The sequence below is a fragment of the Ascochyta rabiei genome, chromosome 21 (assembly GCF_004011695.2).
Source record: "Ascochyta rabiei chromosome 21, complete sequence".
Classification (NCBI taxonomy): Eukaryota; Fungi; Ascomycota; class Dothideomycetes; order Pleosporales; family Didymellaceae; genus Ascochyta; species Ascochyta rabiei.
The window spans coordinates 944,121-963,839 of NC_082425.1; the positions used below are offsets into that span (position 1 = coordinate 944,121).

Sequence of the window (19,719 nt, forward strand, 5' to 3'; positions counted from 1 at the left end):
AATACGAGTGGAAGCTAGAGATACTCAAGAGAGGTGCTTTACGTAAGGACTCACTCTAGAACGAATATCGTATGTCTAAAGCGGAGTGATGATGCCGATAGAACACAGGCATGGTTTTACTCCAAAAGACTCCACCAAGCTACATACTGATTGACTTACCCCGCGAAGATGTGTGAAGATGTGTGAAGATGTGTATATGTAGACAAGTGACGTATGTTGTTCTAGAAAAGAAGCCTCTTGGTGAGCCCCATTGTGGCTGTGTCCGCGCTAGCGCCGTGGGGAAGCGACAACGACAGGGCTGTCCCTGCGCTGCATCACAAGCTCACGGAGGGAAACATGACAGCTCACCACAACACCACCACCTCCAACACCAAGGCTTGTCCGCCCTTGTTGCAACCGACACCGGCAGTCTTTACAAGGCCGTGACCACAATGGCGTCGCCAGCTTCTCCTCGTCTGCCCAGTCCCCCACCCATCGCCGAAGACCAGCTGTCACCGGTCCCAGCCTCTCCCGAGCAGCAGAAGTTCTTCAGCAACCTCGACCATGCCGCCGCACGTCGGATACGGCCGGGGACCAAGGCGGAGGACATGGCCGAGGGCCCGCCACTGGTAGAGCTGTCCGAGGTGCGCGCCCGCAACGAAGCTGAACATGTCAGGAGAGCACATGCTAAGAAGACGCGCAGATCGACTCGGCCTTCCAGCTCACCGAACACCTCAAGGCTCTGCACAACTTCCTCACACATCCCATCGGTGCGAATAGCATGATAGCCGTGGACAGAGACATGGCGCTGAAGCTGGCACAACCGCCCGAGAACGTGGACAAGACGCTGTGGCTGTACGAACTGTGCCGCTTCCTCACACAAAAGGCCAACTTAATCATCGTTGCTCTCTTCTCAGACACGCCTCCATGCTCGTCAATCACCTGCCCGGAGATGCGGGCGTCCGAGTGGCAGTACCTGTGCGCGGTACACGATCCACCCAAGTCCTGCTGCGCCATCGACTACTGCTGCCATACCCTCGACTGGGCTGCCAACACTCTCACATCGCCAAAGCACTTTCCCTCGCGACTCGCCCTCGGCACCGACCAGTCCACACAACACTCGCAGATACGTCAATTGACCAACATTTTCAGACGAGTGTATAGGATATTCGCGCACGCATGGTTCCAGCACCGTGAGATGTTTTGGAAGATCGAGGGTCGTACGGGGCTGTACATCCTCTTCAAGACGGTGTGCGATGTTTATGGCTTGATCCCTGAGGACAACTACACCATCCCTCCAGAGGCTGAGGGTATTGAGCCGCCCACAGAAAACATGTCGTCCATACCACCCCTGATACTGAAGCGAGAGCCATCTGATTCTGGGCCGCAAGAAAAAGAGAACTCTGCGATCATCGAAGGGCTGTCAGAGCACACACTTTCAACGGCTGGAACAACGAAGCGCCACCGACACTCGCCTTCCGTCGGCGCAACATCTGTCACGACAGTTGTGGAAGAAGCTGAGGAAGAGGAGCATGCATCTGCAAAGGGAAGCTCGCGGCCGGCCACACAGGTGTTCGAGTCAACCCCAGAGGAGACCGAAGAAGGCGAAGCCGAGCAGCCCGAAGAGTCAACAAAAGCAGAGAGCGAACCTGAACTTACCGAGGAAACGGCGCCACAAGACCCTCGTGTTGAAGGCGAAATTGAAGATGCAAGTGCAGGAACCAAGGACGAAGACGAGGCTGAGGCTGAGGCTGAGGCTGAGCCTAAGGCTGAAGCCAAGGAGGAAGACAACGCGACCGAGGAACGGGCTGCAGCAGAGGAACCTGCTGCTTCTGATTTCCTGGCGCTGGCTCCTGAAGAGCACCAGACTACCAAGGACGAGAGCGAGAAGCCTGCAGAGTCGACGGAGAAGGCGGAGAAGAAAGAATTAACAACAGAGGCAGAAACGGAGAAAGACGACGCGGCCCCGGAACCAGCTGATAAAGCCGATAAGGCTGACGAGCCCCAAGAGAAAAAGGAGGCAGATGCATGATGCCAATTCTACGATGCGTGACGAGCGGCTTGCATTGCGAGAAGTGCAATGCTTTTTCGACTTCCTTCTAATGTATATTTATAGCCTGACAGGGCACGATGGTGCAGATTTGGCGGTCTGTCCATATCACCGATTGTAATGAACAGCGACTCCTTTTTTTCGCCTCTGCATGGCGCTCCTGCAGCGGCCATCGTGCATGGGATTGACAGCGTCATGTTATCTCCGTGGAGGCTGGCATATATGCGGGCAAGCGATCACTGCAACACATCAAAAGCAAAAAAGCCAAGATGAGATCCGGGGTAGGCATCGGGCGCAAGGCAGACGCGAAGGCTGTCTGGCCAATGAGAGTGCGTGAGTGAGCAGCACGTGTGCTGGAATGGCAGATGCTGTGGCTTGGGACCAAGTTGGGCTCCAGGTGATTTGAAAGATTAAGCAGGTAAAGACGTATATGGACAAGGTCGCGATGTACGGGCTCCAAGTGGCCAGGCAGAATATTAGAAGGATCTTCTATTGCACCATGACCCACTGTTGAGGTCGCTGAAACTCGATGCATTTAGCACAATTGCGCAAAGGAAGCGCGCTGCAGCTGCGTGCTTGAATCCAAGTTGGTGCATGTACCATCTGTTGAACGCGCAAAGGATGTTGTCACTATGTGCACTGTAGTCACGGTGGTCACGGTGGTCACGGCGGTCACGGCGGTCACGGCGGTCACGGTCGTCAGTGCTGTGGATGTTGGTCCAGCTTCATTACGAAATGCCTTCTCGGTAGTGCGTGGAGCGGTGGTGACACCCCACGCAAAGCAAGGAACCGGCGCCCAGACGCTTTCTCCGCATTCTGGTGCCGTGTCGTGCTTTATGCAGGCCAACCGCAGCTTGGAGGTGGGGAGGTCTGAGTCGCGCAAACACCTGCAGCACATGTCATGCCGTGTGTATTGCTGCATGTCACGACGAGCACGCGGAATGCTTATGGCGTCTTGTACCGTCTGGTAGCGTGTGAGCATATTCGGGCCTGGGTTTCCGCGTTTTGCCAACGCTGGCGCTGAGCGCACGGGTGATTTGGTCTGATGCATCCAAGTGCCCGTCGTTATCAGCGCGGGCTACTGCGGGACCTGCGGGACGCCCTCGCACCGACTCCCATGGTTCCCGCTTGCTGACATGCTGACTGACTGACTGACTGACTGACTAACTGACTGACATGGACCCACGTCGCCGTCTCTTGTAGGTAGCGGCCTGCCACCCAAGAGCCCCCTCCCCTCCCCCCACGCTCCCCCATAGACGCCAGACGGTAGTGCGTAGGACCTCGAGCCAGCTTTCGTCCAGTTGGTCGTGGCGGTACCGCCTCCCCAGCTGCCCGCCGACCCTCTGCAGATCACCGCGTACAGTTGCACGAGCACCCCTCCCCTCGTCGCGTCGGTGCATCTACCGCCCTCGACCACCGAGCCCACGCCGTCATTCCGCGCCTTGCAGCTGCCCTCCCTCTGTTCTCCATCCACGCCTGGCCTTTTTTTTTTTGCGCATCACCATCCGGAGCTCCTCCCGCAAAGCATGCCCTCCGACCTCCCCACGCTCCAGCAGCTTTGACGAAACACCGACTCCCTGGCCAGAGCGGACACGCGACCGTGCAACGCAGCCCACTTTTTCCCCAGAGCCGCACATAGCTCCACCGCCGTCTACGCCTGCGCCTGCGCCTACGCCTACGCCTACGCCTACGCCTACGCCTGCACCTACACCTGCACCTACACCTACACGACTCGTCTATGGCGCAGGTCCTGCAGATGCAAGCTGCGCCCGAGCTGGCCAAAACCCAATTCGAGCAGAAGATGGAGGCCCCCAGCGACCGAGAACCGCCCACGCCTGCGTCGCCAGACAGTGGCGAGGCAAGAGGCCGCCGCCGCGATAGAGAAGATTCGGGCGAAGACTGCGCTGATGGCGAGACGGGAGGCTCGAGGAAGAGGAGGCGAAGCAGGAAGGGGCTGGATAAGAAGTTCGAGTGCCCACACGAGGGCTGTGGCAAGAGCTATTCACGCGCCGAGCATCTGTACAGGCACCAGCTGAACCGTACGTTGGCAGCTTCTCCCACCTAGATACGACAAGACGGCCAGACACTAATGCGCCGCAGACAACCCCAAGCAGATCTACAACTGCGACTTTCCAGACTGCCACAGGTACGCCGCCCATCACGCCAACAACCTGAAACCTCGTGCTGACTCTGCAGGTCTTTCGTTCGCCAGGACCTTTGCGCGCGCCACAAAGAGCGCCATACTGCACGCGGCAGCCAGCTCCTGCGCAAGGACACCTTCAACATGCACAACCTGAATCCCATCGTCACAGCAGCACTCGGCACAAAGAGCACCCCTGGCACACAGCCGCTCAGCGCAAAGGGCCAAACGCAGCTGCAATCGCCACCATCCGCAGTATCGAGCGTTGCGAATGGAAGCCAGATGTCGCCTCCCAACTTCCACTCTCCGGCCCCCAGTATCAGCAGACAAGACTCGCTGAACAGGATAGGAAGCGTGGGTAGTGAAGACGCCTACCGCGGCGGTCCCGACACTAAGCCCTACGATATGCAGACCCAGGGCTCTGGTAATTTCGCACCACCACCACGCCCAGCCGCATTGAGTAACTACAGTGGGGGCCGAACTTCGCTCCACAACTCCCCACATGTGGGTAACAACAGCTTTCAACGGCCCGAACTGCGCACGTCGACCTCGAACCTCTCGTCGTACAGCACAGCAAGCTCGCCCTACAACTCGGCAGTCACGCCCACGCAGTCGTACACTCCTTCCGTAGCCTCGACGGCATACCAGAACAATTCAAGTGGGTTTCAGTCCCAGCAAAACTTTCCTCCTTTCCCTTCCTTACCTCCGCCAGAATACCCTCAGCCAACAGGCACACCTGTATCACAAGGTCAAGACAACCAGTACTACAACGGCACCTCTGGACAGACACCGATGAATGGTGTTGAGTCGACAGCGCAGTTGGATGCACGCATGAATGGAGTCACAAATGTCATGATGGACCAGACACCATCATATGCTACCCCAATGTTTGGCGGTGAAGGCTACAGTCGTTCTCCGTTTGCCATGGCCGATGACTTTGCAGCTTGGCTTTTCAATGACAATCAGTCACTGTCTGGAGGAGGTTCGCCCATGGGTTATCCAACTGGAGTAGTGCCCGCGATTGGAGCCTCATCTTCGATTGGACCCTTACAAGTACCTTACTTCAGCTATGACCCATCAATCGGAGGCTACACGAACACCCAGCCTCCACCGGCGAATCCAATGGCCGTACGCAGTATGCTGGATACGTCGTTGCCGGAGATAGCGCTGTCCGAGGAAAAGCGCAGAGACTTGATAGACCTCATTGTTGGTCGTTTCAATGAGCCCGACCATGCACCTGTCAAGAAGCAGAAAGAGGAGATCCTCGAGGGCAACAAAGACGATGACCATCACGTTCTCAGCTTACACATGATGCAGACTTATATCAGCTCGTACTGGAGACACTTTCATCCCCAGCTTCCGATCCTACACAAGCCCACCTTCAACGCTAGCACTTGTCCTGATCTTCTCTTACTTGCCATCATGTGCCTTGGCGCATCGTGCCTCGAAAAGACTTACGGCCACAAAGCGACACAAGCGTGCGCCAACCTAGCGAACTTTATGGCTTGGCACCTGCGGTGGGAAATGTTCATGGATGCTGATTTCCGTCCGCCAGCCAAACTATGGATCTTCCAGGGTTTGCTCTTGCTAGAGTCATTCGAGAAAATGTACTCTACACGACCGCTGCACGAGCGGGCACATATCCATCACGCTACAACCTTGACTCTCATGCGAAGAGGTAGCTCTTTAATAGGACGGTCGGCGATGGACTCACCACCGAGCGCCAAAGACGGAAGGAGCGGCTCGCTGGGCGGAATCGACACGCCAGATGAGTGGTGGAAACAGTGGGTCACGAACGAGGCTACCAGGAGAGCAGCGTTTGCGGCTTTTGTTATGGACAGTATACATGCAACAATGTTCGGCCACAGCGCAGTCATGGTTGCACACGAGATGCGCCTACCGTTGCCCTGTGACGAAGCACTCTGGTCTGCCACGAGCAGCAGCGAAGTTGGTCGTGTCGAGGCAAGCTTGCACTCGAATGGTGTCAAGCAAACTTCGTTCCTTGACGGACTGAAGAAGACGCTCAACGGCCAAAGCGTGCGCACAAACTCCTTCGGACGCACAATCCTGATGGCCGGTCTCCTCAGTGTTTCATGGCATATGAACCAGCGAGACCTTCAAGTCAGCTCGCTTGGTGTCACTCAGGCTCTTGGTGGACGCGACAAATGGCGGGGATCCTTGACTCGTGCTTTCGATTTCTGGAAGCAAGACTTTGATAGCTCGCTTGCTCGACCAAACGACCAGTCTGCATCCAATGCATATGCGTATGCAAACGGCGCAGACGATGACAATGTGTTTGAAGCACGTACCGTTCTGCACCACCTAGCGCACATGGCAATGCATGTCGACATTGTCGATTGCCAAATCTACGCTGGTGCACCCAGGCTTCTCGGCCGATCCATCACACCCCAAGACTACAACGGTGCCCAACGACGCATGAAAGAGATCTGGGCACCCACCGCTCGCGCTCGAGACGCAACCTTCTACGCCCTCCGCTTCCTCTCCAACGTCATCATCTCCGGACACCACAGCCTCAACCAGTCTGCTGGTATGTCCATCAGCTACTCGGCGCGCGACGACGTCCTACTCAATCGACCTTGGGTCTTGTACTTCGCTACACTGATCGTATGGTCATATGGCTTCGCTCTCGATGGCCCGATCAAGCAGCCTTACCAGCTCACTACGTATGACGAGAAGGTCCGGGATATGAGCGGCTACTTGAAACGTGTTGGTGGAGTAAGAGCGCCGGATGATCTCGCGAAACTTACCGATCGCAATGCATGCCTCGGTCTATTAATTGTCATGCGCGACATGTTCAGAAAGACGCGGTGGGAGCTGCTGCACGAGGCGAGTACACTCCTGACAAAGTGCATCGAGATGCTAGTCCCTGGCGCTGGAGAAATGTGAGCGGCGGCGCCCCTTTTACGAATATACACGCCCACACAATCTCGGCCTGGTACCGTTTATATTGTTTTTCTTTTCCTTCTTGTTCTATATCTAGGAAGCAAGCGTTGGAGTTTTCAAACGCATGTGTTGAGGCGCTTCCAACTTGTTTACGGGAGGGTATCATGCACTACGTTCTTTCGATCTTACTGTCAAGCTGATTTATACCCACGTGTAGTGAGATTCCCTCACATGCACAAAGATAGCTTTATTAACTGCTATCCACCACCCCAGGGGTAGCCCTTTTTTCTTATATCGTTCCTGGCGAAAGCTGACGTGCATATCCCACTCGGCTCTGCTTCAAGACATGTGTGTCTAGCAACTCTCTCGGCACTTGCAATCTCGGATGCAGGCTCCCGCACCCCTAGAGTCGTCCTCACATACGCGTGTCTAATCAAACAGCTAGCTAGCTAAGACCTACCAACGCCCCTCACATCTCTCAATCTCAACAAGCCAGGGTCTTCAGAAGCGAAGCTGAGACGCGGAGGGGAGTTGAATACACAGGCACTATTGGCTCTAGTCGATGTCCAATTTTACTCCTTGTCACTACACTCTACGCTGGCTGGGGCGAGTGGTCTCTCCACCGATGTTCTCGACCCGTGGCTCGTCATTCAACCCACCCATCCATCCATCGGGCGTCTACGAACCCCAAGTTCTGGCCCACGGGGTGCTGGGTTCCCGTGGACATCGAGTTCGGGATGCTGGCTTCTCTGCTGCTAGGACATTGCGAGCCTGGCAGATTCATGCCGCTCGAGATCTGGGATGCGGTCAGGGCAATTATTGTTGTTGTTGTTGTTGTTGTTGAGCGACGTTGTCGCTACCTATCGTACTACCTTTGATTTGTGGATTCATTTGAATACATTCTAGGATCTCTTCGTAAATCTCGTTGGAGTCTGCTATACGTTGTTTCTCTGCTTGCACAAGGCTTGGCAACCTGAACAGAATCGGCGCATTTGTACGTGGAGAAGCGTTTCATGCAATCCCTAAGTGACATGAGTCCTAGATCTCGGCGAGCGCTTGGGTCGCCGAACTCGGTCTTTGAGAGGCCCCGGGTGGGATTCTGTACGCCTCCAGACTGTGCAGGCGTGATCGGATCGTCCGATAACACCCAGACGTTGGGTGACTGGAAATGGGGTTTGACACAAAGGGTTTGCACTTGCGGTGATGGAAAGAACTCTAATTCAGGATACAGGGATATGAAGGACGCATTCGATCATGTTGTCGGGAGTGCCAGGCTTGAGAGCAATGGAATGCATATGTTGCATTGCGGGATCAAGGGCTTGATGTTCATGTTTCTCTCGTGAGCTGATGCTGTTTACAGCCACGATCAATGGTCGCCGGTGTAGAAAGAATGCATGGTGGGATGTGAGGCTAAAATAAGGTTGCAGCTAAGCACTCTGTTTGTAGGAGATTATTGAGGGACTGAGCTACATTACCTGCCAGCATAGCGTGGTGTTGATCTTGACTGGGGCAAGGTTCTTGTACGTATTGCTTGGATATATTTGCAGCAAGCGTTTGTTGAGGAACTTAACCAGACGAAGTCAGTCGGAAAGGATTTGCAAGTTCAATGCACGCTGTTCCGCTGAACAGTGTAGCCTCTCAATACTCAGTGGCGCAGCAGAGCCAGAAGCCAATCTCTGGACATCAGCGCTGACGCAGAAGTCACGTTCTGATCCGGCTTTGACTTGGGCATAAGGACCCGCATTAGGTGTTCCTAGATGGCAACTTGGAGACCCTCAATCGACATTGATCACGCGCATGGTGAGATAGCCCCTGCCTTGATCTACATGACGTTACATGCCGCAATAATTGGAATGAAAGGCACTACTGCCACACCGGCGCTGATCATGCTCCCTATTCCGCTAACAATAGCTGTCGCAAGGCTAGCTTCGTTCAACTTCAAAGAGTACGAAGCAATTTGGATGTTTTGCAACCGATCTGCCACCTCTTTTTCTTTGAAGAGTTTGTCTACCTCTCGCTGTTTCTTTACGTACTCTAAGCTGTTTGATGGTACTAGATTGAGGGATGTCGTCGCTCGTTTGAGTCTGGACTGTGCATCTTTGTACTGCTTCTTCCTCAGCTCAAGTACATCAGCAGCTTTCTTTGCCCAGGTATCTGTTATCACTTCAATAGACTGAGTGAGATCTTTCATTGCTGCATTTCGCTGTATGATCCTGGTGGACAGTTCTTTGCAGTGTTGTTGTAGATATATCTGTCGATCTGCTTTATTCGTAGCCAGAGCAGCTGTCAGCTGTCTTCTTGTTTCCATGAGCTTCGAGTGGAGGTCGCTCTTCTCCTGGAACCAAGACTCTTGAAGCACCAGTCCGGCATCAGTCTCGTATATGGGTAATTTTTCTTCCACAAGCTGATACTGCATGTTCAGTACCAATTGTTTGCCTGAGTGTGCTATGGCCGTGACAAGTTCGATGGCCGAAGATTTGCCCGCTGTCAAAGACCTGATCGTGCAATTCCCATCGGCAAGTTCTTTCCAGAAATGCGGGTTCCTCAATAATTCGTCTTTGTCCTCGCGGGCTTTGTCGAAATCCTCCACTTTATCCCAGAATGTCGTGGCCATTGTCACACCATGAAAGTTTTCGGTACCGCACATGGCCTTGAAGACATTCAGGCTTCGTACTGCGCTACCTCCAAGTCGAACGTCAATGATGCGGTGAAGGTAAATGATTCCACTGAGACGAATTCCCAATTTATATGATCTGACCAACCAGAATGCAACTTCTTGGAGAATGTCGGCGTCGCTTCGATTTGTGTCGTCAAACCCAGGCGTATCGATAAGACAGATGCGATTTGTCACGCCAGGTACATGCAATGTGTGCATTGTCAGTCCAATGGTACCTTTAATACGCCTTTTAGTATTTATACGACATTCTCAAAAAAAACTGTTTTCTTACATGATTCAAGGCTTCGAGCCTCGAGGGTTGGCTGTCCAGTACAATTCGTTATGAATCTCGTCTTACCCACGCCGGTCATTCCCATCACAGCAATGAATAAATCATTTGGACTAGACCCGTCAGTTTATTTTTCGGTGGTAGCTATTGAACACAAATCAAAGACGCCTACCTCAGGGTTGTCATGGTCTCGAGCTTGTTGAGCAACGAAATCGTGCTGGGGGATGGAACTCCGCTGCGTGATTATACGTTTGTTGCAGATAGCATAGTGAGATGCGCATGGTTGGGTCACTGTCTCTACCCAACCGGCTGGCCTTGTGCAGGAAGCTGCGGTCGTGGCTCAGTCACAGGCTCATCTGGCCCACCTTTAGGCACCTGCGACGCATGCTGCTCGTCAAGAGCTGGAGGCCGTTCACATGCAGACAGAAAGCCAATATATTTCGCTGCATCTCAACGCACGAGGCTGGCTCCAGAACAAGAATTGTAAGCTGACGTGATGGGGCACGGCTCAAACTCAGCTGCAGCTACCAGGGCGCGCAGATCAGTCCACATGATCCTTGTCGTGCGTCAGCTCATGCAGCCCAAAAGCCAGCAGGCAAAAGCCCATTATGGCTTTAGTGTATCATCGTGCAGTCGCGCAATCAAAATTACAAGTCGCCAGATTTGCGGCTTGAGCCATCGATATGATGGTAGAAGAGAAAGTGCGGACGTCCGGGTGAATTTACTCATGACTCTAGACCAGAGGAAATTCTCTAACACACTGGTACATAGGAATCTTGGAGAAACGTTAACTAGAGGCAGTCTACATCATATTCAGTTTTCCGACGTCGCACTTGAGGAATTCGACCCCAATCACCCGTTGCAGGGCATGGACGAGTCACGTCCGACGGAAAGGTATCATCTAGATGCTGTAAAGCACAACAAAGGCTTATCATGAAGATAGTATTCCTGAATACGGAGTGCTCATTGTAGGACTCACAGGTTCAGGCAAGAGTACGTTCATCTCGTTGCTTGCAGATGAGACGGTGCAAATTGGGCATGATCTTTCTTCTTGTAAGTCAAGTATGTACGATGTCAGGGTTTGGTTGGACTGATGCGTTATAAACAGGTACAGTCAGAGCCCAAGGGTACGCTGCGACTGTTGGAGCAAGTTCCGTATTTCTCCTAGACACTCCCGGCTTCGACGATACAGACCGATCTGATCTTGATGTTGTAAGTGAGATCGTAACAGGGCTGCATATACTGTCCCGATCGGGTGTAAGTCTGGTTGGTGTTATTTACATACAACGCATAACAGACACGCGCATGTCAGGGTCATCAAGGAAGTCTTTGGAGATTCTCAAAGCTATCTGTGGGGTCCCTGCTTCAGTCAACATCACCTTTGTGACCACAATGTGGGACAAACTGGGTCCCAATTCAGATACAGTAGGAGAAGAACGCACGGAAGAGATGAAGAGGTTGTTCTTGGCCGAATTCATTGAGAAAGGAGCCCAGGTTCAGAGACATTCTGGTACAGTGGCATCTGCCAGAGGTATCGTGGATAGGATACTCTCGAATAACAAAACAGTTACGCTGGAGATCGAGCACGAGATGATTGAAGAGGGTCGTCTTCTCGAGCAAACCCAAGTTGGTAGGATTCTCCAGCGGGATCTAAAAGAACAACAGAAAGAGTTTGATGTGGAATTGAAGGAAATTGAGCAGCAGCTACTGGAAGCGCAGCAATCAAACGACAGTACTGCGGTAGCTTCACTCTCAGAAGATTTGGAACGTCACAAAGAGAATCTCGAGAGATTACATTATCCTTGTAGTCAGCTTCACTACAACGTACAGCAGCTCGGGGAGAGAAGGGCTGCTAGCCTAGGACTGCAACCTGAGGAAGCTCGACAGCTGTCAACGGATGTCGGTGACGACACCAACGACGAGATCAGATCGCGTATCCGAAGAACCAATCAACGTGCGCATTCCCTACGACAAGATCAGGATCTGGAAATACAGTCTTTCAACGCTCAGTTTGCGAGGCTACAGAATGAAGAGTATTATCAGAGGAGAGAAAGAGACGCACTTGCAAGAGCGAGGAGACGGGCAGAAGCACGCGAGTTGGAGAGACCTATGGCAATCCTTACTGTATGGCAACACTTGTTCCGGGTTACGTATTTGAATCCTCGCCGATCGCGATATTAGAGATATAAAAAATGGCAAACAAGCACATGTCGTCTACGGCAGCCTGACTGAGCGCGAATAGGATTCTTTGAAAACGAAGACATATGATATAGTTGCAATACAGGTACGTGGCTATATGCTACACAAGGACGCAACTATTGCAGTCTACCGTCATTTGCTTGATCATAAGTCAATATACCAGGATCGGGCAACACATATTGTAGGAACTGCTTCGAATTAAGCTATGTTGTTAGGATTTTGTGAAATCAACCCCTTCTAAGTTCTATCCGATCTTATAATGCCGGTCCACAATGATTTGCTGAATGAGCGTACTTTTGTTTGATCCTGTCACTCCTAGTGGCTTGAGCATACTCACCAGTCCATACTATCGTGGACTTACCCCTACTATGCCCGCCACAAGAACCCCATCTACATTTTCTGTAATGGATCGCCTCTCTAAGATACTGGACTTCTGAGTCATGTATCGCGTTACGTGATTGGGGGTTTGGTTGCGGTTAAAGAAGAGCGGGGGCCCAATCCTTCAACATAATGGTAGGCGAGTGATTGGTGCCAAAATCTGCAGTCAGAATCCAGAAGGCTGAGTGAAAACAAGCCATGGATGTGAAAGACCCAATCGAGGCTGAGCAACTTGGCCTGGGACAGAAGGACTATCATCGACCTCGTCCTAGGGCGCAGTGTTTGCGAACTACAGCGTTGAATATGCATGACGTGTTCGGCTTATTGAACGATCACCTGCATGCATATAGTGCATGACCAAAATGCAGAAACGTTCGCAGTTTGCCTTGTAGGATGCCACTGCATTCTTGGAGGTTCGCGATTGGTCATTGAGTTTGCCTAATAACGCCAAAAAAAGGCAATCGATTCCTTGACAATGGCCAATATATAGTGCATGCAGCGGCTGCCTTATCATTCAGCCTAGCTGTGTCATGCTTCTTGGAAACTCACGCCTGCGAGATGCGGGGTCTGCGCTTGAGAAATCATGACCGGACGAATCGGCTGAGCCTTGCGCCTTCAATCACGGTGGACAGGCTCAGTGAAAACGTTGGAACGCCTTCGAAGACCTGAAAAGCTGAGTTTGATCCACTCAGCGGATTGTATCACAATGCTTTCAGCTACAGACGTCCTGAAGAAAGTTAAGCAAGAGATGGGGGGACTCAACGACAGGACAAGAGTACTTCCAATGTGAGTACATATGAAGGAGCAATGTGAAACAACAAAATTCTCACTTTTTTTGCAGAGCTGGTGATATCGTCATTGCCGTAATGGGAGTGACGGGAGTTGGCAAAAGCACGTTTGTCAATCACTTCTCGAATGAGTCGGCGATCGTGGGCCATGGCTTGGAAGCTTGTGAGTCCGCTGCTGCTGGTTGTTTACAGTACCTTGGATTCTAAGTCGCTCGTACAGGCACTGCGAACGTGGAGATATATCCATCTACACTTCCTGACGGAACCAAACTATTCTTGGTGGACACCCCAGGCTTCGATGACACCTACAAATCGGACACCGTAATCTTGAGGGAAATAGCGAGCTGGTTGAGCACCGCTCACGAAGAGAAGATCAAGCTTGCAGGTATTGTCTACTTGCATCGAATCCTCGACGTCCGTGTGGGGGGTGCTGCAATGCAAAACCTGCGCATGTTCAAAGCACTCTGCGGCAACGACAGTCTCGAAGCGGTTGTACTTGCCACTACTCGCTGGCATAACGTCACCTTGGATGAAGGAATTGAAAGGGAACAGCAGCTCTGCGACAGTCCGAACATGTGGAAACAAATGATCGATCATGGCAGCAAAGTCATGAGACAGGACAGAGATGAAGCATCAGCACGTGAGATCCTGGAGTATCTCATAAAACGCAAAAAACCTGTTACACTGGATATCCAGGTCGAACTTGTTGACAACAAGAAGAACTTGAATGAAACAGGAGCCGGACAGGAACTGCACGCTGAACTTGAGAAGCAAAAGAAACACTACGAAAAGCAACTCGCGACGCTGCGTAAAGAAATGGGAGATGCCATGGTAAAGATGGACAAAGACATGAAGAAGGAGTTCCAAGTTGAAAAGGATGAGATAAAACGTCGGCTCCGAGAGGCCAGAGAGCATGACCGCCAGCTACAGATTGGTCGAGAAGAACTCAGGCGACAGATGGCACTAGAAGCACAGAAGGAAAGGAACACGTTACTAGAACAATTGCGACAGCAGGAAAGATTACTTGCGAGGGAAGAGAATCGCCTGGAACAGCAAAAAGAGCGACACAAGTACCAGTTGCAGACGAACAAGATGACGACATATCTACAACAGCAGGAGAAAGAGAATGCGAAACTTCGACGAAGGATAAACAACGCTAGGCTTGACTGTGTTATCATGTAGATTGGTCATTAGGCTGTCTGGTGGCCAGTACACCAAACGAAATACCTGTAATTCCAATAACAAGCGAACGAAACAAGGAAAGAGATTGGTTTCGAGCTGGAAACAGTACTGGAAATTACGTGCGAGTATGCGGCCATCCACGGATTGAGTCTTTTGTTATTCTGCTAGACCGCAAATTGAACTTGGAGATTGTTGGTGGCGTTAGACTCTTATAGTAAAATTCACAGCTCTCTTTCCTTCTATCTTCTTCCTTAACGACAGATGAATAAGCGGTTTCAAGATGCTCTCAGAAAAATCCCTATCGAAGTTGATTAGTATACCCACCCAGGGGAGAAGAAGCTCATCCAGACACTCAAAGCCTCGACCACTCCCTCCCTGCAGCTTCCAATCCCGCTTCTCCATCAACAAGCACACACCAACCCTCCCCGCCTCTCCCCCCATCCCCCGCAATTGCAGCCTCAAAGTTCTTCCGCGCGTACTCTAACACCTCATCATCGAAACTCCCTGGCTGTAGCCACACGGCGGGAACCCCAGCCTCTTTCGCTTCCCGCAACAGCTGCTTTGTGACGGCAGGCGGTGTGATCACAGACAGCGAGTACTGCGACGCCGGCGGATCTGACAGCGCGGTCGGCGATGCGACGGTGGTGTGGTCGCGGCGCAGGACTGAGATGGTGGGGGAGCGCGGGTTGATAGGCGTTGCGGGAAGCGAGTGCTGGAGGTACCATGCGAATACTTGTCGTACATGTCAGTACACGTCTACAACGGTCTGACTATGGCTCTAGATTGGCGAGCGTTGCGGGGATGCTGGCTGCATACCTCTATGTCCAAATTTGGAAGGGTCAGAAGATGCACCCGCCACAGCGAAGCGTGGTGACGAGAAGAATATTTTGAGCGCTGCTTCCATGTCTGCGTCACGCTTCTGATCTCTTGTTGTTGGCATATGTGTGTTGTTTTATGTACAGAGCGTTGACGCTGAGAGCTTGAAGGGCAATGCGTGGAGATGAGCGGACCGAGGCACGGGTCACGTCATCGCTACGCGCCTCGCGTGCTGTGCTGAAACAGCGTGCTGCGACAAGTGGACCTCGTCTCTACCAATCAATACAGCAACACAGTGCATTATTCATTTATTTCATTGGGTCAAACTAACCTGAGCTGCCTACTCCACTAATCTATTTGAATTCGGCAAAGGCGAGCTCGTACGCCAAACCAAGCGTCAGCTTCGCGTGCTGGAGCATGTGATCGAAGCTCAGATACTCGATCTTGTCCTCAGTGGTATGTATCTTGTTGTCAGAGTACTTGAAGTCAGACTCAATGACAAAAGCAGATGGGTAGCCAGCCTTAGATGCACTGGCATGGTCGGAGCAAGCGTAGCCACACTTGGTCAGGATATAGGGGATGTCGCAGTACTCAGTGATGACCTCCTTGATGAACTCAGTGAGACCAGGGTCGACAAAATCGGTGATCACACCGACAGACTCCGGCTCGCCGTTGTCGAGTGTCTTCTGCACGTAGCCAGTCATGTCTTGCTGCAGCATAGCCTTCACATCACGACGTTCCTTTTGGTATGACTGGAAGATAGCCTGGCTTCCCAACAATCCGCCTTCCTCGGCTGAGTACCAGTGGAATTCGACCGTGTTTTCTGCCTGGCCCCTCAGAATGTCCTTCGACTTGAGAAGCACTCGCAGTGCCTCCAATATAGTAACAGTACCGCTACCATCGTCATCTGCACCAGGGGCAGCGAGGATGGAGGGAAGAAACAGATTGATGCTGTCTTGGTGCGCACCAATGACCACAGTTTTGTTGCTCTTGCCTGGGATGGTGGCGATGATGCTGGATTGGCCCCAAGGGTGGGGAAACGCTTTCACAAAAGCATCTTTAGCACCTGCGTCTTTCAAAGTGCTATCCACCTGCTTAAACAGCCACGCTGAGGATTGCGCGCCGTACTGAGACTTGTAGTAACGAGTGTGGAATGAAGTGAATGTCTCGAGGTGCTTGCGCATGTTGCGTTGGTCGAGTTCCTTCAAAAGAGGGACCACAGTCTTGTTGTGAGCGGTTTTTGAGGGGAAAGTGACCTTTTCGGCAGCGATCTCACGGCTGAGAGTACTGAGGTCATCGCTGTGTGTGATGTCGAAGAAGTTGATGTTTTGCTGCAACTGTCAGTACTTCTCGCCGGCTCACGAATCCCCATTTTGGTTGAAAAAGCACCTACTCGACGTAAAGCCCACTTCTCGTCCTCGGTCACCCATCGTGTCTCACCAGGAGATAGCTCAATTAGGTACTGGTCTGGCTCATCGATCGTCACTTGGGGATTCTGAAGGACCATCTGTGGGTCTTTGGGCATGGCAATAGCCGCAGCAAGAGCTACAGCCGACAGAGACAACAAAACTGAAGACTTCATGGTCGCTAAAGGCGGTTGTTGTAGTTAGGGTGGATGTTGTTGTCGTGAGGGTGCCTGGATCTGGCGCGGCGATTAGAGACCAAGCCGAGCTGTCCAGAAAGGGTAAGGCGCATGCCGTCATTGATCACGGTCACGCGTCGCGCCTTCTGCTGCCGCATCGAGCTGACCAACGCTAAGAGCTCAACCTTGCCTTAGCAGCTCCACCTAACTAACGCTAGGCATTATCTTCTAAACCTACTTAGAAGATAATATAAATATATTAGGATTATGTTTACATTAAAGTGTTAAGGTTAGAGTTAGTTTAAGGTTAGAGCTAGTTTAAGGTTAGAGTTAGCTTAAGGTTAGGGTTATTTTAAGGTTAGAGTTATCTAGAATCTATTATATATTATTATTATAGAGTGCAGTAGCTGCAAAGATCTTAATTTTAGTGTTCTTGTGTGTTGCTTAGACTAAGTTATCTGCCGCATTGCCAGTGTTACACGACCACTGATTCAATCAACTTGAGAAGGTATAAATGCTCCTTCATTAATATCAGAACCTTGGTTTTCTGTTCATAATGTTGAACAACGACACTCGATTCGAGGTGTTATCAAGCGTATCCTTTGTCTGCAATGAGATAATGCATAATATCCTCCAACGGCCTGATTTGCTGTGTTGCGTGTGGTTCATTGTATCTTCTATCCTTCACACCAGGTCCTCGCTAAGCCCAGTGTGCTAACAACGAACATCAAATTACTGCTATTTGCTTGAGTTATCACACAGTCTTTGTCCGCCTGCTACAACGGTCATTTCTTTGTCGCCTCTTAAAAGTCAGTGCAGTTCCGCCATCCCCGAATGTTAATCTTGCACAAAAAATACTATTCTCTGATGCCGTGACAATGAAAGCATGCGCCATACTACTGCCTATCGTTCACTCTCTCCAGCCTCACCTGCGTGCTCTTGCTCCACCATACACAGGTATCGTCAAAGCAGAAGTTTTGAAGTACTCTTACGTCTCACTACTTCCTTCATGACGTTTATAAACAGCAGCATTTTCTATTCAAGGATGACACTACAGCTCTCGATGAGCAATGACTAGGTATCTCTGCGCAAAATGACCAATATGAGAGAGAAGGAATGAGGCTGCAAACATCAGCAAGCACAAAAGCCATGGAAGGGGCACCATCACACATCCGTAAAGGCGGTTTAGCGCTGGAGACTCATTCTGCAGATTGCTCTGCTGTAGAGTTGATGCAGCGTTGCCGTACTGGACATTCATGTTGCCCTGAGAGATCGAGAGTGTAGTCTTCGATGTGTCGTCCAACACCATCCTACTACGCGGGCCCTGATACTCTGACACCTCGTCGGGTGAGATCGAACGAGGATAGTTTGTTGGCGTTGGTTCGGTAGTACTCCTGTGCGTGTTACTCGAAGAACTGTGGCGTTCCCTGAAGATTTCGACGACGTTACGAAGGCGCTGGCCCGGTTCGTTGTTGTCCATTCTCAGCCAGTCGATTCGACGTAATGGAATGTTTGCGTCCTGGGAAGCCTTGACTAGGCGTTGGGCCCATGCTTCAATTTTCACCTGGGTAATATCTTTGGCTTGCAGTGAGAAACGCAGTTTTACGCCAGCTTCCTCCAGTGGGCTTGAATCGAATTGTTCAGCATCATGTTGGGTTTGCTCTTTGGATTGGCCATCAATAGGCCTCAACTGCACATGACGTCCATCATCTTTGTATAAACGATCGTGCAGCTTGGCCTGACCTCCACTGTTTCTGGTGATTTCCTCCAAAAGCCTAGTAGTCAGAATGCGTTGGTCAGGATCCGCAGCCCACAATCTGTCCAAGGTATTTATCAGACTTCTTGTGAAAGAAAACTCCCCTGGTGCTGGTGTATTGCCGCCCTTGGGGCATGCAGCAAGTAAATCGTAGATCCTACGGCTGTGATGGCGACCCTTTTGCGCGTCGCTGGCGAAACAACAATCGAGTATTGTCAAGACATCTCCCTCAATGTCTTCGTCGAGTAGTGGACTTTCCGCTTTATGCCAATAGGCCACAGCGAGACTATTTCCTTCTTGCTGTTCATCTTCGTTTCGTCTCCTAGATCTCAATCAGCGACAAACATTAGAAATAGCATCAACGACTTACGCTGCTAACAGGAGTCTCTTTTCTCCATCAGAACTGTCTAGTATACCATGCCCGGTATAGTATATGATCATGAGCTTGTTCTGCCCGTCGTGGGCGCTGATGTGCTCGGAGATAGCACTGTTGAGAGCAAATTGAGGCTTCCGAACCTTGGGATTCAAGCGTAGTTCAGTACTGCTCGAGAATCCGAATCGAGCAAACACGCGATTTAAGTCTTCGATCTGGTAGTTATCAGCAGAAGTTTCGAAAGAACATCAAACCTATCGAAATATGAGATTCAGGCTTTTGAATGACTAACCTCCTTGTTGTGGCCGTCACGATAATCATCGATCTCAGGATCCCATCTGATGATGAGCGGAGCCACTTGAACATAGCTGTTGGGGATTTTCAATTCTTTTTTGATTGCATTCTCAAACCAGGCTTGCCGCTGCGTTTCTTGTTTCCTTTCATCATCACTGGATGAAACTGTGAAGCTCTCGCCCTGGGTAAGCCCCTGCGCAGACTCAGCTGTTTCCTGTGGAGTGAGTTCAAATTGGGCTTTCGTGGTAGTTTGGATGGTCAAACTGTCAGGCTGAGATTGTTGTGTATCCATTGTGGTTCAATGCGATAGGGCAACCATTACAGGCGCAGCTT

At 51.4% G+C, this 19,719-nt stretch overlaps 8 protein-coding genes across 10 annotated transcripts, besides 7 other annotated features; 4 read left to right on the plus strand and 4 right to left on the minus strand.

Moving 5' to 3' along the window:
- Positions 1–345: 345 nt before the first annotated feature.
- Positions 346–373: a tandem repeat.
- Positions 374–431: 58 nt separating this feature from the next.
- Positions 432–2,011, plus strand: EKO05_0011160 (uncharacterized protein; the record flags this gene model as incomplete). The annotated part of the gene is made up of 2 exons (XM_038943813.1): positions 432–623; positions 683–2,011. The coding sequence occupies 2 exons, from the start codon at positions 432–434 to the stop codon at positions 2,009–2,011; spliced, it is 1,521 nt and encodes a 506-aa protein (XP_038793410.1).
- Positions 1,715–1,752: a tandem repeat.
- A 662-nt stretch (positions 2,012–2,673) lies between the features above and the next one.
- Positions 2,674–2,725: a tandem repeat.
- A 443-nt stretch (positions 2,726–3,168) lies between these two features.
- Positions 3,169–3,205: a tandem repeat.
- Positions 3,206–3,680: 475 nt separating this feature from the next.
- Positions 3,681–3,730: a tandem repeat.
- A 37-nt stretch (positions 3,731–3,767) lies between these two features.
- EKO05_0011161 (uncharacterized protein) lies at positions 3,768–7,076 on the plus strand (the record flags this gene model as incomplete). 2 transcript variants are annotated; one of them, XM_059637928.1, is made up of 4 exons in its annotated part: positions 3,768–4,068; positions 4,130–4,175; positions 4,226–4,827; positions 4,882–7,076. In XM_059637928.1, 4 exons carry the CDS (start codon positions 3,768–3,770, stop codon positions 7,074–7,076), a joined length of 3,144 nt encoding a protein of 1,047 aa, XP_059493911.1. The 2 variants fall into 2 exon arrangements, with proteins under 2 accessions (XP_059493911.1, XP_038793411.1); XM_038943776.1 differs by having other exon boundaries at positions 4,226–7,076.
- Positions 7,077–7,889: 813 nt separating this feature from the next.
- Positions 7,890–7,916: a tandem repeat.
- A 979-nt stretch (positions 7,917–8,895) lies between these two features.
- EKO05_0011162 (uncharacterized protein) lies at positions 8,896–9,948 on the minus strand (the record flags this gene model as incomplete). The annotated part of the gene is made up of 1 exon (XM_038947411.1): positions 8,896–9,948. The coding sequence occupies one exon, from the start codon at positions 9,946–9,948 to the stop codon at positions 8,896–8,898; it is 1,053 nt and encodes a 350-aa protein (XP_038793412.1).
- A 620-nt stretch (positions 9,949–10,568) lies between these two features.
- On the plus strand, positions 10,569–12,199 carry EKO05_0011163 (uncharacterized protein; the record flags this gene model as incomplete). 2 transcript variants are annotated; one of them, XM_038943716.2, is made up of 4 exons in its annotated part: positions 10,569–10,733; positions 10,790–10,912; positions 10,962–11,071; positions 11,127–12,199. In XM_038943716.2, the coding sequence occupies 4 exons, from the start codon at positions 10,702–10,704 to the stop codon at positions 12,197–12,199; spliced, it is 1,338 nt and encodes a 445-aa protein (XP_038793413.1). The 2 variants fall into 2 exon arrangements, with proteins under 2 accessions (XP_038793413.1, XP_059493912.1); XM_059637929.1 differs by having other exon boundaries at positions 10,569–10,912.
- A 1,102-nt stretch (positions 12,200–13,301) lies between these two features.
- EKO05_0011164 (uncharacterized protein) lies at positions 13,302–14,565 on the plus strand (the record flags this gene model as incomplete). Its single annotated transcript, XM_038943821.1, has 3 exons — positions 13,302–13,381; positions 13,437–13,546; positions 13,604–14,565. The coding sequence occupies 3 exons, from the start codon at positions 13,302–13,304 to the stop codon at positions 14,563–14,565; spliced, it is 1,152 nt and encodes a 383-aa protein (XP_038793414.1).
- Positions 14,566–14,917: 352 nt separating this feature from the next.
- Positions 14,918–15,505, minus strand: EKO05_0011165 (uncharacterized protein; the record flags this gene model as incomplete). The annotated part of the gene is made up of 2 exons (XM_038943894.1): positions 14,918–15,297; positions 15,382–15,505. The coding sequence occupies 2 exons, from the start codon at positions 15,503–15,505 to the stop codon at positions 14,918–14,920; spliced, it is 504 nt and encodes a 167-aa protein (XP_038793415.1).
- A 229-nt stretch (positions 15,506–15,734) lies between these two features.
- Positions 15,735–16,963, minus strand: EKO05_0011166 (Bacterial leucyl aminopeptidase; the record flags this gene model as incomplete). Its single annotated transcript, XM_038943694.1, has 2 exons — positions 15,735–16,712; positions 16,775–16,963. The coding sequence occupies 2 exons, from the start codon at positions 16,961–16,963 to the stop codon at positions 15,735–15,737; spliced, it is 1,167 nt and encodes a 388-aa protein (XP_038793416.1).
- Positions 16,964–17,120: 157 nt separating this feature from the next.
- Positions 17,121–17,418: a mobile genetic element.
- Positions 17,419–18,014: 596 nt separating this feature from the next.
- On the minus strand, positions 18,015–19,678 carry EKO05_0011167 (uncharacterized protein; the record flags this gene model as incomplete). The annotated part of the gene is made up of 3 exons (XM_038943932.1): positions 18,015–19,041; positions 19,090–19,307; positions 19,385–19,678. The coding sequence occupies 3 exons, from the start codon at positions 19,676–19,678 to the stop codon at positions 18,015–18,017; spliced, it is 1,539 nt and encodes a 512-aa protein (XP_038793417.1).
- Between the last annotated feature and the right edge of the window lie 41 nt (positions 19,679–19,719).